Source organism: Tursiops truncatus, chromosome 11 (genome assembly GCF_011762595.2).
Source record: "Tursiops truncatus isolate mTurTru1 chromosome 11, mTurTru1.mat.Y, whole genome shotgun sequence".
NCBI lineage: Eukaryota > Metazoa > Chordata > Mammalia > Artiodactyla > Delphinidae > Tursiops > Tursiops truncatus.
Window position 1 is genome coordinate 62533157 of NC_047044.1, and position 12368 is coordinate 62545524.

The 12368-nt window shown below is 48.8% G+C and overlaps 1 protein-coding gene across 3 annotated transcripts; it reads right to left on the reverse strand.

The window, feature by feature from the left end:
* Positions 1–117: 117 nt before the first annotated feature.
* On the reverse strand, positions 118–12161 carry SMARCD1 (SWI/SNF related BAF chromatin remodeling complex subunit D1). Of its 3 annotated transcripts, none has more exons than XM_033866732.2 (13): positions 11468–12155; positions 10628–10815; positions 10315–10357; positions 10096–10218; positions 9487–9609; positions 8300–8416; positions 6907–7008; positions 6454–6615; positions 6276–6373; positions 4908–5043; positions 3187–3309; positions 1962–2063; positions 118–712 (listed from the first exon to the last, which is right to left on the reverse strand). In XM_033866732.2, the coding sequence occupies exons 1-13, from the start codon at positions 11642–11644 to the stop codon at positions 662–664; spliced, it is 1545 nt and encodes a 514-aa protein (XP_033722623.1). In that variant the 5' UTR covers positions 11645–12155; the 3' UTR covers positions 118–661. The 3 variants fall into 3 exon arrangements, with proteins under 3 accessions (XP_033722623.1, XP_033722622.1, XP_033722624.1); XM_033866731.2 differs by having other exon boundaries at positions 118–1830; positions 11468–11873; XM_033866733.2 differs by lacking the exon at positions 9487–9609 and having other exon boundaries at positions 118–1830; positions 11468–12161.
* Positions 12162–12368: the final 207 nt, after the last annotated feature.

Consider the following 12368-nt stretch of genomic DNA (forward strand, 5'->3'; position numbering starts at 1 on the left):
CAGGTGCTCAACAAATATCTGTCAAATAAAATGAACAAACACCATGAGCATGGCTAATGGTATCGAAGAAGAAAGCTCAGGGAAGAGCTCTCCATCAGTAGGTAGGGGGACCCATCCTTCAGAAGATTCTTTTATTAAAACTGGGTGACATCGATAAGGAGACAGTACAAAAAAAATTTTGGTCCATGAAAAAAACATAGTAATTCAATTAATAAAAAGTTATCTTCAGGGACACTGCGGAGGAGTGCTGAGCTTCCTTCTCATGGTTCCAGCCCCAGGGACAGAGGCTGTCTGTCCAGTGTCACTCTGGGGAGAACCTTTCAAGGGAGGGATGGGATAATGACAGGAAGGGGAAGACAGGGAGGAAGTTCTGCTGTTCCCAGTGTGGGACAGTCAGGGATACAGGGCTGGGGCATGTGCTCGCAGAAGCCTGAGGAGGGGGTGGGGAAGCAGGGGCTTTGTCAGTTCTGCGGGTTTAGAGCCCATGCTGAACGGAATTCCCCCTCTGTGCCCAGCTGTCTCCCACCCTGCTGTGTTGAGTCTGCGAGCCTGGGACATGCTAACTCAGGGGTGATACAACCTGGAAGAAGAATTTGAGGCTCTCCTGGAAAGATGCAAAACCATCTCAGTTGCAAGGGGCCCAGATCACAAGGTCCTGCTGCTACCTGAGGGGTCTGAAGCTTTTGAGGGCAGGGGCTGGGTAGTCACAATCCTGTGAGGCAGGGAGAGGGAAGAGTCACAAACCCAACTCAGAGCTATTCTCCAGCCCTAGGCGCTTTCACTCCTCAGTGCCCTAGAAGTCACCAGTGGGTGTCAACTGGGCAGACAAGGGACAGGAAGACAGGGATGGCCCAGGGCTTTTACCCGTTTGATTTTAGGCCTGTTTCTCCATGAAAGGATGGGGGAGGCAGGGTGGAATGAATGAATGAGTCACACCTCCAAGCAACAGCAGGAAGGAACAGCCTCTGCCAGCAATGACAGTACCCTAGGTGAGGGCCCTTGGGGCTCTGACAGGGAAAGGCAAGATTCCCCCACTCAAATGCCCTGGGTTAGGACAGGTAGGAGGGAATCCTAAGAAGCAGCTACAGGGAGTGTGGTGAGAGGGAGCAATACTAAGAGAACAAACTCCAATACTGATGTGGACCCCCTACGAGGGAGTAAGAGAAGCACTGAGTCAGCAGGCCAATCCAGAGGGCTGCGGACTGACCTGGGGCTCAGTGGAGCCCAAGAACCAGGATTCCTCTAGTGCTAGAGGGCAACAAGTGAAGGGACAGTTTGCTCCAAACCTGTGGAGGGAAGGTAGGAAACTGGATTCTGTTATCAGGAAAGCCGAGATCAACTAGCTTATAGAGTGCCCCCAGGCCTGAGTCTCGGAGAAGGGGCTAAAGCTCCCACCTCCTGGGTCTCTGAAGGGCAGGATCAGTGTAGCTGGTCCCCTTGAAGACCACTTGGCCTTAGGCCCAATCCATTCAATGCACTGATTACCACTACGGGTTCTCTCTCTAATACTATCTAGAGGTCCTATGCAGACCAGGGGAGGGTACAGGCACACGGGAACTTTGTGGGGCAAAGGGAAGCTGGGGGTAGGAAGGGATGGGGTGGGAGAAGAAGAGGGTAACAGGTATCATGTGAGACCCTCTTCATTCTGGTGTTGTCCTAGAGCCAACAGCATCCCCCGGAAGGCCCCAAGCAAGACCAAGGCAGGTGCCATGAGGCAGGCAGCACAGGGCCCCAATAAAGAAATCGGTGCAGCCAATCAGGGCTGTGGGAGAAGCCCTATGTGTTTCGGATTCCCAGGGCTTGCTCTAATTCTTGTCGTCTCTGCTGCACCTAAGGAGAAAATAGTGGAGGGAGCGGAAGATGAGACAAACCAGAAGCTGGTACCTAACACCACTGACCCCCATCAAGGGTGCAGACCCCCTGCCTTTTGTCAGTTTCTCCTGTGCACCCCAGGTGCCTACCTTGGAGTAGAAGTATCGGCACACGGCCTCCTGTGCCCAAGGCTGGAAGTAGAACTCAGCTCGGCGCTCTTCCTCTGGGTTACCCACCACATCAGTCATGGTCTGAGGGAGATGGGAGGGGGAAGACACAGAAGAGACTGGTTTCCTTTCTTGCATCTGTTATGGACTGAATTGTATCCCCTAAAAGATGTTGAAATCCTAGCCCTCCCAGTACCTGTGAATGTGACCTTATCTGGGAATAGAATCTCTGCAGATGATCAAGCTAAGATAAGGTCATTAGGGTGGGCCTAATCCAGTATGATTGGTGTCCTTATAAAAGAGGAAACTTAAGACACAGAGACAGACATGCAGAGAGGAAAGATGATATGAAGACACATGGAGAACACCATCTGCAAACCAAGGAATGCCTGAAGCTACCACAAGCTAGGAGAGAGGCCTGGAACAGACTCTCCCTCCCAGCCCTCAGAAGGAACCAAACCCTGCTGACAACTTGATTTCAGACTCTAGCCTCCAGAACCATGAGACAATACCGTTTCCCTTGTTTAAGCCACTCAGCTTGTGGTACTTTACTATGGCAGCCCTAGCAAACCACTAAAACAACACCCAAAGTCGCCTCTGCTGTCAACAAGTCATTCCCTTGTTCAGGGATCCTTTCAGGCACCCCCTGTCCCTTGCTCCTCTTCTCGGGCTACCTGCAGTCAATCACCACAGAACAGGCGAGCACTGAGGACACATCTCACACATTCTGCGCTCTTTCCTACCTTCCTGCCTGAGCTTCTGGCGCTCCCCTCTCTGGGATATAACTCAAATCCCAAATTCTCCATGAAGCCTTCCCTAGCTATTCTAGCCTCATCAATCTCCGTTCTCCTTTGTATTACCTTTTTGATACTGGTGAGTTCCAATAATGTCTTACATGATTTACTACTTTTTAAATCACAGTAACATGGTTTCTCTGAACAGAATGTGTGCTACTTTGAAATAGATCAAGTTTTCCACTCTGTATCGCCTCCAATACGGTGCACAGTGACAGCACATAGTAAGTACTAGATAAACACTTGATGGTTCCACCTCCATTTCCCTACTTAATTGTAAAATGGGCCCTGGAACACACTAAAGAAAGTCTGGTCCCTCACTTCCCCCCGGCTCTCCATCTCATGCTACGGAAACAGAGCAAATGTATGCCTCACGGATCTAAGTCTCTTTACACCTGTCCCAGGTTCTTTACCTTGAGGTCCCGGCACTGGGACTGAAGCCAGTCATTGATGAAACCCTGAGGGTCTCTGGCAAAGCTCAGCATGAACTCTCGCTGGGTCTTCAGCTGATTGATAGTTTCTATCGTCTCATGGATCTGAAAGGAAGAAGGAAGCTCGTAACATTTTCACACTGGGGAAATGCAAAGTTAAATGGCAGGCAGTGTGTGACTTCTTGTGCCACTGCCAACCTAAGAACAGAGTGCAGCCCACAAATGGCACTGCTGCCCCACCTGCTCAGGTGCTCGGCATTCGCTTAGCAGGTGATATGCACCGTGTCTCTATACACCCCACGTGAGGGAAGTTTTCCTTTTAGTCTCCACAATGTCCACTGTGGATGAGGCTACATGCTAAATATTTAATCCACAGCATAAATGGGTCCTGAAACACTCTCAGGTAGAAAAGAAGTGGTACAGAGAGCTGTCTCAAAAGCTGTGGTCCGTGGGTTTTGTTCTTTGTCCTCTTCTCATTCTCTATACTCTTCCTGGCGGTTTCATCTACTTGTATGTCTTCCAGTACCACTGACAAGGTAATGAGTCCCCAGTCTGCAGACCAGAATCCATTTCCCAAACTCCAACCAATCCACCTGCTTGACATCTCAAGGCACCTTAAACTCTCCAAAACTAAATTCACTACCTTTCCCCAATACCTGCTTCTCCTCCTGTTCCCAATCTGAATAACTACAACTGTACACCTCAGCTGAAAACCTGAGGGTCGTTGTAATGCCTCTTCTCCCTCACACCTCACCCCACTGTCTCCATCCAGTGTCCAAATCCCTGCAAATTCACCTTAACACCTTCCAAATCTACCTACTCATTTCCATCCTCACTGTCAGGACCGTAAGTTTAGGCCCTCGACACATCTCACAGGCATCACTGCACCAGCCACTTAACTGGGCTTCCTTCCTCCACATCTGCCCCCATTACAGTTCACTCCCCACCATCCTGCCAGTGATCATTCTAAATGCAAAGGGCACCAGGCCCTCCAGTTTTCAGCACAAAGTCTAAGCCAGTTTTCCCCGCAAAGCTGCCTCATGACGAGGATCCTGCTTCCTTATCCAGTTTCTTTTCCCCAGCACCCCGAGCTTTATCTAACACAGTAAGCAGCTTGTACTTCTTGAACATGCCAGGCTCTCTGCTCATCTTTGGGCCTTCATATACCCTGCTCCCTCTTTCTGGAATGGCCTCTGCCCCCCAAGCCCCTAAGCACCATCCTCCTTTCTCCCCTTTCATTGACTCCCATGTCGTCCTTCAAGATTTAGTTGAGGCATCAGCTCTTCCAGGAAGGCCTCCCTGTTCTCCTTTGTGTTCCCAGAGCCTTTCTGGCTTTACTTGCATGGACTATGTCTGATAATGGTATCGCTAATAACAATAGGAGCAGCAGCTGCCACTTGTTTTTATGTGCCAGATACAATGTCATGTCTTTGCATACACGGTCTCATTTAATCCTCATAGCAACCTTATAAAAATACGTATTATGGTCTCTATTTCGCAGATCAGAAACTGAGGCTCAAAACTATTAAGAGGTATAGCCAAGGATCAGAACTCATGTGTGTCTGGCTCCAACCAGCACCAAACAGAGTGCCTAGCATTTACTGGGTGGCAGTACATTTTGAATGAATATCAAGAATCAAAAGAAGCCAAGAAGCTGTGACAGAGGGCTGGTGGCACCCAACTACCCAGGGCATGGTCCCTACCTTGTTGTCTAGAGTAGCAATCTCCTGCTGGCTGGCAGTAGACAGCAGAAAAGAATTCATCTGGGTCTTCAAGGTATCATCCACTTCCACATCAATGTCATAACAAGCTGTCTTTTTCTGATCATTCGGGTCAACACTGGGGAGGAAACCAAAGGGGCCTGGTAAAGGGCTTGTCCCCTAAGACCTAATTACACAGGGTCAAAAAGATGGTCTAAGACTGAAGGGCAAGGAGCTGACTGCGAAAGGGCACAAGAGACCTCTTCGGTGTGACGGAAAGGTTCTGTACGTTCCTTGTGGTGACAGCTACAGGATGTATACATTTGCCAAAAATCATCAAATTTTATTTTAAGTGGGTGTAATATATTGCATATAAACCTCAACAGAGTTAATTTTTTTTAAAAACTCAATGGTAAAAATTCAAATGTTACAAAAGATATCCAATGAAAAGTAAGTTTCTCCCTCTCCACAAGGAGACCATCACTACAGTATCTTCTGTATCTTTCCCCCTATTAAACTAAAATTGACCCTGAAAATGAATTCAAATAAAACACATACCACGCAAAATAAAAAGTGGCCTAACTTTAAGCCCATGAATACGGGACAAACTAGCTTCTACTGACCCAGTGTATAGGTTGTAGGAGTTACTATTGGCTGAGTGATGATGGTTCAGGGTCTAATGAAAGGAAGGCTAATTAATATGGAATAAGGGAAAGAAGGCAAAGACTACATCCAGCCAGAAGACATGCTGCTTTGAGGAGAAGGTGCCTTCCTTCACTCCATATCTGCCTAGAGATGCCCTGCTCATCCATCTTCTGAGCAGAAAGCAGATGGAGGTAATGGAGTTGGAGTCTCAGCTTGGAATGTCCTACCACCCAGAGAAAAGACAGTAGCTCATCAGTGATGAGCTGGTAAATGTCTAATAACTGATTCTCCAAAAGAGAAGAAGAACAAGAACAAGAACAAGAAGCCCTGACTTGTAGCATTTGCTGATTTCTGTGTTTTAAATATTCTCGACATGATTGATTTCAAGATGCCAACATTACATCACTGATCAAGGAGCTGGGAAGGGATGTGCAGTAGCACATCATTAGATGGTATTTCCACCATACAGACACAACAGACAGAAGTAACCTCGATAATACAAACACCAGTAAACTAATATAATAATTCAGAGATGATGAATTTTTGAGTATATATTACCCTTATTTCTAATATAATGTATTTAACTGCAAGTTTGTATAATTTAACCTTAAATAACGACTGTGTTTAACAACCTGCTTGCAAAATCCCTGAAGATTTTGAGAACTGACTTGTGCAGCTGGTGCAAGCCAGCTCCAGCACACCACTGCCTTGCGCACACATGCTTACCTGATGACATGATTAATGATGATGGGCTCTGGTGGCATAAGCAAGGCGTGGAGCCGTTGGGGGATCTCTGAAAACTTCATACGCTGAGACTCAAAGATCTGCGGGAAAGAGGAGAAGCAGCTAAGAGCACAATTAGTGCTCCAGTGGACTTGAGCAAAAGAATGGGTCCTTTTCTTACCTGCTGGAGGTACTTGTCACAGATGACAAACTCCCGCTCGTGTGGGTCCTGGAGCTTATGCGTCTTGATATATTGCCACAGTGCTTGAATGATCACTGGACGGGTCTGGGTGTGGATGCCCAGCAGCCGAGCCAGACGAGGGTCTAATTTAAACTGAGGAGGCTACAGAGAACCAAAGAGTTTGGGATGAAGCTAATGAGCTGAGTCTATGTGCATTATGAGGTGCCTGGCATGGCCATACATTCAAGCCAGTCAACAGGCATTAATGCGGTGCTTTCCCTGGGGCAGAAGAACACTAACAGGAACTCAGAAATGACCAAGACCCTATCCCTATATTTAGGGAGGCAACAGTCTGGCGGCAAATTACCCACAACTAGACTTAAACCTTTAAATGTCAGACTGCTGATGGGATGTGGCTGTGAAAGCTGGACCCCCTCACATCACACAGAATACCTGGTAATCCAGCATCAGCAGGACAGTACACCGTACATTCACGTCTCCTGGCCGCTTCACCTGGAAGCCATCTGTCTCCTGGGTAGTGGCGGTCCTGTGCCACTACAGAGAGGAAGATGTCAGGGGGTGCTCTCCCAGAGGAAGAGCTGGAGTGGGAGGGAAGAGCTTCTGTAATGACTGAATATTCAACTTTGATTACTGAAGCTACTGGAGAAGAGCAACAGCATGAGACATTTTAAAAAACTGCACATGACTTTGGGATTCCTGTCTATAAGTCGATTGACTTTTTCATTATGACTGCTCAGGGTCACATTTAAATTAGCCTGATCTTTCAGTGATAATTTTATCCACAAAAATGGATACTATACATGTGTATAGTAAAATAACATAGCTATCATCGATTGGGTACTTACTATGTGCAGGAGTATTCTAAGACATTTACTTGGATTATCACATTTAATCCCCAAAACACCCATACGAGATAGGCACCATTAAACCTATTCTACAGATGAGAAAACTAATGTTTAGAAGAGTGAAGTAAGCTGCCTAACGTCAACAGCCAATAAGTGGTGGAGCTGCTATCTGAGCTCTGGTGTGTCAGATTCTACAGTCCACGTTCTTAGCCACTATGCTCTACTGCTATAAAGTTAAGTTCAATATATTTACAAATTTCTATTGATTCTATGACTTACTTCCCTTATTAGATGGTAAAGACCTTCCCATGTCTCTTAGTGGTTGAGGTTAAGGGGCTGCAGCTACACTGGCAAAGAAAGGAGCAGGTTAAGTTCACCTGGAGCCCTGGACTGTCTTATTCTGGTTTTGACTATATCCCAAAGAATACTGTTGCTGACATAGTCTTCAGAACACTATGTAACCAGGCATTACCATAAAAAATTTTTGATGATTTGGAATGTGAATCTAAACAGAGCAGGAACCAAAAGCAAGTCCCAGATCTGTAAAAGTAGCCTTGGCACAAGGACTAGAACCCTTAGTTAACCCCCTTAATCACAGCACTTGTCACCAGGAAAAAGGTTGAATGGTGTGTGGATAACTACATCTCACCATTTTTAATAAGCAAGATGCAGAGATGGCTTGGCATCTGTAAGAGGCCTCCATCAGAATTTCCCTTGAAAGTGGGGGCAGCAACCAAGATAGTAAAATTTAAAAGGTGGGACAAGTCAGACTGCAAAAGCTCTTGGGTCCAAACAGTACCAGAACTGAACAGCTAGTGCCACCTGGAGGCCAACATGCAAACTGCGTTGGAGGAATTGTACACCTGGGGTAACCCTTTATTCATACCTTCCCCTTTCCCTAAACATTAATGTTTGGCTCCCAAGTCCATCATCCTCCAGTCATAAAGTCAAAGCAAAGCCTAGAGGACAGAACTACTCACTTCCACCAGATGGTTATCTGGCCCATACAGGTCTTTGTCCAGTTCGATCACCAAGGACTTAAAAAAAGAAGAGAACTTCCTCTTTTGTTTGGTGGCATCATATTTGGACAAGGCTGACTAGAGGAGAGAGAGGAGAGGTCACGTTAGAAAAGGTCAGAAGAAATTCCCCAAAACAAAGTCCCATAATAAAGGAACCCACAAAAGCAATGGGAAAAAAACTCAGAAATGTCTTCTGAGAACCTCTTAGGAGATGGCAAGGTAGCTGCCTGTGGATACTGAACAAGTCACAGTAGCAATGAACCCTGAAGAAGCAGCCTATAACACATACAGGGTGACTGACGTACCCACCTCATTTCCCCAACGGAAATGGGGCAAGTTAAGCCAAACCTCTGCACATAATAAAGCGAGTCTAAACAGAGAAAAGTCTGACTCTACAGGGGAAATGAATCACAGGTAATAAAAAGCCAGAACAAAAACAGCTTTATTTGGATCACATGCCACCACCGGGAGATGGACCGGACCTATACAGAGAAAAAGGAGGCTCTGACACTCAGCCCTGGTTCTCCTGAAAAATGCATTCATGCTGGCTCGCCTGTGAACAGCTAAAAATAGAGAGCCAGAGAGTATAAGGAAATGGCAGGTGAGCTTCTCCAAGGAGCTTCTGGGGTGGGAAGTTTGGGGGCTATCACCAGTCAGCTGATGTTCCCATGAAGCAACGAAGAGCCTGTCAGAGAAATCTACCCCACGTAAACTGTGAAATGTCTCCAATGGAAGCTGGGAAGATGGAGATGCCACAGTGGAGATCGAGGACCTCAAGGACTCAGAGAGGAAAGCATGGCCCAAATGCTAAGTGCAAACTCACTTGGTTTTAAAAAAAAAAAAAAAAACTAACTGAAAAATCTGCAGATACTGCCAAGTCCAATGGCTAGCAGCATCAGGAAGGAGGTAAACAACAAATCAAATCCCACGACAATAAGGTTCTCGATATGATACCACAGAGGGGGCCAAGCCGTGGGAGCCAGAAACAAAGAACCATTGTATTTTAGTACAGGGAACACAGTGACCCTCTCCCTGCTGTTCCCAACAGGAGCCGTAAGCACCAGTCAGGCTTCCTGCCAACCAGACAATACTGCTTGTTCCCAGCAGCTCCCACCCTAAATGCCGACCACAGTGGACCTTGAACTCACATCCTCCAGGAGCCGTCCTTCTACCCGAAGCTCCCAGGAAGCCACCGTCCCTTCCCCATCCTCGGCATCTGACTTAGCCGGATTGAAAGTGTTAGAAATGAAAATTCGCAGCTTCCGTTTTTGCTGAGGAAGGCAGAAACAGGATTGATAGTGGGGCTTCAGTGGTTTGATGTTGAAGACAAGGGTCTCCCCAAACCTGAAAATGACTCCTAACAGACTGGCTTACTGTCTACCCAGTCCTTGGGGTGGGTGGATGGAGATTCCACCTAGAAGAAGAGTACAGGCCACTGGCCTGAGTGCAAGTGCATTCACCAGGATGTCAGATGGACGGAGTCATGCAAGCTGCCAGGTTCCCAAGGTGGCAGAGCAGTTGTAGCAAAAACACCAACAGGGTATATTTCTGGTGCAAGAAATATCAAAAGCCCCTCCCCCTTCGCTGTTCTGTTCTTATGCTTCTAATGTAATTCTCAGTTCGTAGGCAGAAGGGAGAGATGTAATTTAAATGCCAAGGAGAGCTGTGCTACGCCTTTGATTTCCCATCCCAAGCCTGCTGAAGGTTCCCGCGTCCTCTCCTTTGGCTCTCTGCCTTGCACTCTCCTGCGTTGTTACCTTGATGGGACGTTTCAAGGCCTCCTGGATATCTAGCCGTTTCCTCATGATAGTCTGGTCCAGTTTCCTTTCAAAAGCCAAGAGATCCATATAGGCCTGGGATTCTGGTACCAGTTCACGAATCTTAGGAGCAGAAAGATATCATTGGGATCTAGAGCTGACCACCTCTATTCTCAAGCTCAGCATACCTTCAAGAAGACCTATATAGCCTGGACTCACCCTTTGAGGTAGAATTTTGTCAGCCATCTTCTTTTTCTTTGCACTGTTTGGAATAAACACTCTTATCAGGATGGGATGGAACTAGCCAGAACATGAAGACAGGCTGTCCACACCTCCATTTATAGTGAAGTGAAGGAACTGCAAAGCCTGTCTCAAGTCAGACACCCCCATCCCCCAAAAACGCAAAGAATTTTCAAGAATGAGCACCGTCTGCTGACACAGCACCACCACTTCTTGGTTGAGGGACTCCCACCACCTGCATCCTCACAGGCCTCCTCCCTCCCTCCCTCCCTCCACCCTGGGGTCATCTTACTTGTGGTTCCGATTTTGGACCGCCTGCTGCTGGACCTGCTGGATCTGCTGAGGCGCAGGTCTCTTGCGGGACTGGTCCATCCCTGACTGGGCCAGGCCAGGTCGGACTGAAGGGTTCCCCCCATAGCCAGGGGGTCCCATGGAAGGTCCCTGAGGTGTCATTCGGCTGCCTGGTAGCATACCTGGTCTCTATACAGGGGAGAGGACCCAGAGATGTCATCGCTTCCCCTGCAAACCCCACCAAGAAAGGCAAAGTGGGGGAGGCCTGAGTTCTTTGAATGAAACAAGGCTGAGGGGGTGGGGTGGAGCACAGTGGTGGGCTGGGAGGAGAGCCCTCTATCTCTGTGAAATCTAGATAACTGGAGCTTCCTCAAATACAGCCCCAAAGCTAAGACAGCTAGATTACACTCAAATTCTCCCCAGTCTATTTTGTATCTGGCGCATTGGACATCTCTAATTCCACATTTGCTCAGAGAGTACTGCCAGCTACTGTCTCCTCAGAAGCTGACCTCAATTTGCCAGCTACACCTTCTGTGTTCCTCTGGGCGCTGGAGCTGCCTAGGCCCTTTTGCACACAAGCTCTCACAGGCCCATGCTTCGCCCCACTTCTTCGTCCACCCTGGTTGTACACCCTGACTCCCCAAGAAAACAATGCCCCTGGGAGCAGATGAGGATGCTAATTGCCTCCCTTCCCTTCCCCGCACTACCTCCCTGCACCCCAACTCACGGCCCGAATCCCTCCCAGGCGAGTCCCTCCTACTCCTCCCCCCACCCCTGTCACTCCCAGGCCCCCGCACGGCCCCGCCCCCGTCCAGCGCGCCCCTCCTCCTGCCGCACTCACCGGATAGGCCGCTCCGGGCATCGGGGAGCGGTACAGCCCTTGACCCGGCGCCGGGCCCATTCGCACCGGAGGCCCCGGAGTCCCGCCCGGACCCAGGGCAGCCGCCGCGCCCGCCCCTCCTGAAGCTCCGGTGCCGCCGCTCGGAGCCACAGACTGGAAACCCGCCCGGGCCGCCATCTTTCCCGGAGCCGCTGCTGCAGCTGCACAAAGAACCGGAACCGGAATTCCCCCCGCCCCCCGCGCGCCCCCCGCGCCCCCCGCGCGCCCGCCCGTCCGCCCGGCCGGCCCGCCGGCACGGGAGGCTCGGGGCAGCGAGACTGTGGGCTAGGGGGAGGGGGGGGGACAAGCGGAAAAGGCGTGTGACCACTCCCTCCAGCCTTCACGGTCCGGGAGGGGAAAACCATAGAGAGGAGCTCTGGGATAGAGAGGCCCTGCGAGCGGGCGCCCCCAGGCCGACGGAGGAAGACAAGGATCTGGAAAGGGGGACCACAGCTCAGGGTGATGGAGTAACTGCTTCATCTTGGCGCAATGCGTTTAACTTTACAAAGCGCTGATTTTCCTTTCCTTCTCTTCCTGCTCTAAGCCCAGCGCGCTGAAGAGGAGTATGCACTGTTTACTCCATTTTACAAACAGGAGAGATGAACTCAGAGAGTAAATAACTTGGCAAAGTCAACCAACAAGTTAGCAGTAGAAGTCGAAACATAGAATCCAGATCTTCTGGTTGATAGTCCGGGGCTCATTCCATAGATAAAGTGCCTCAATAACTACCTCACGTTCGAACTTAAACCCAACTTTCCCCGTAACCTTTAACCTAACCTGCTTCTAGATTTTAAATTTATTTTGAAGTTTGACTCTGACCCCTCTCCAAAGAATCCTTTGTGCTAGGACTTCTCTTTGGGAT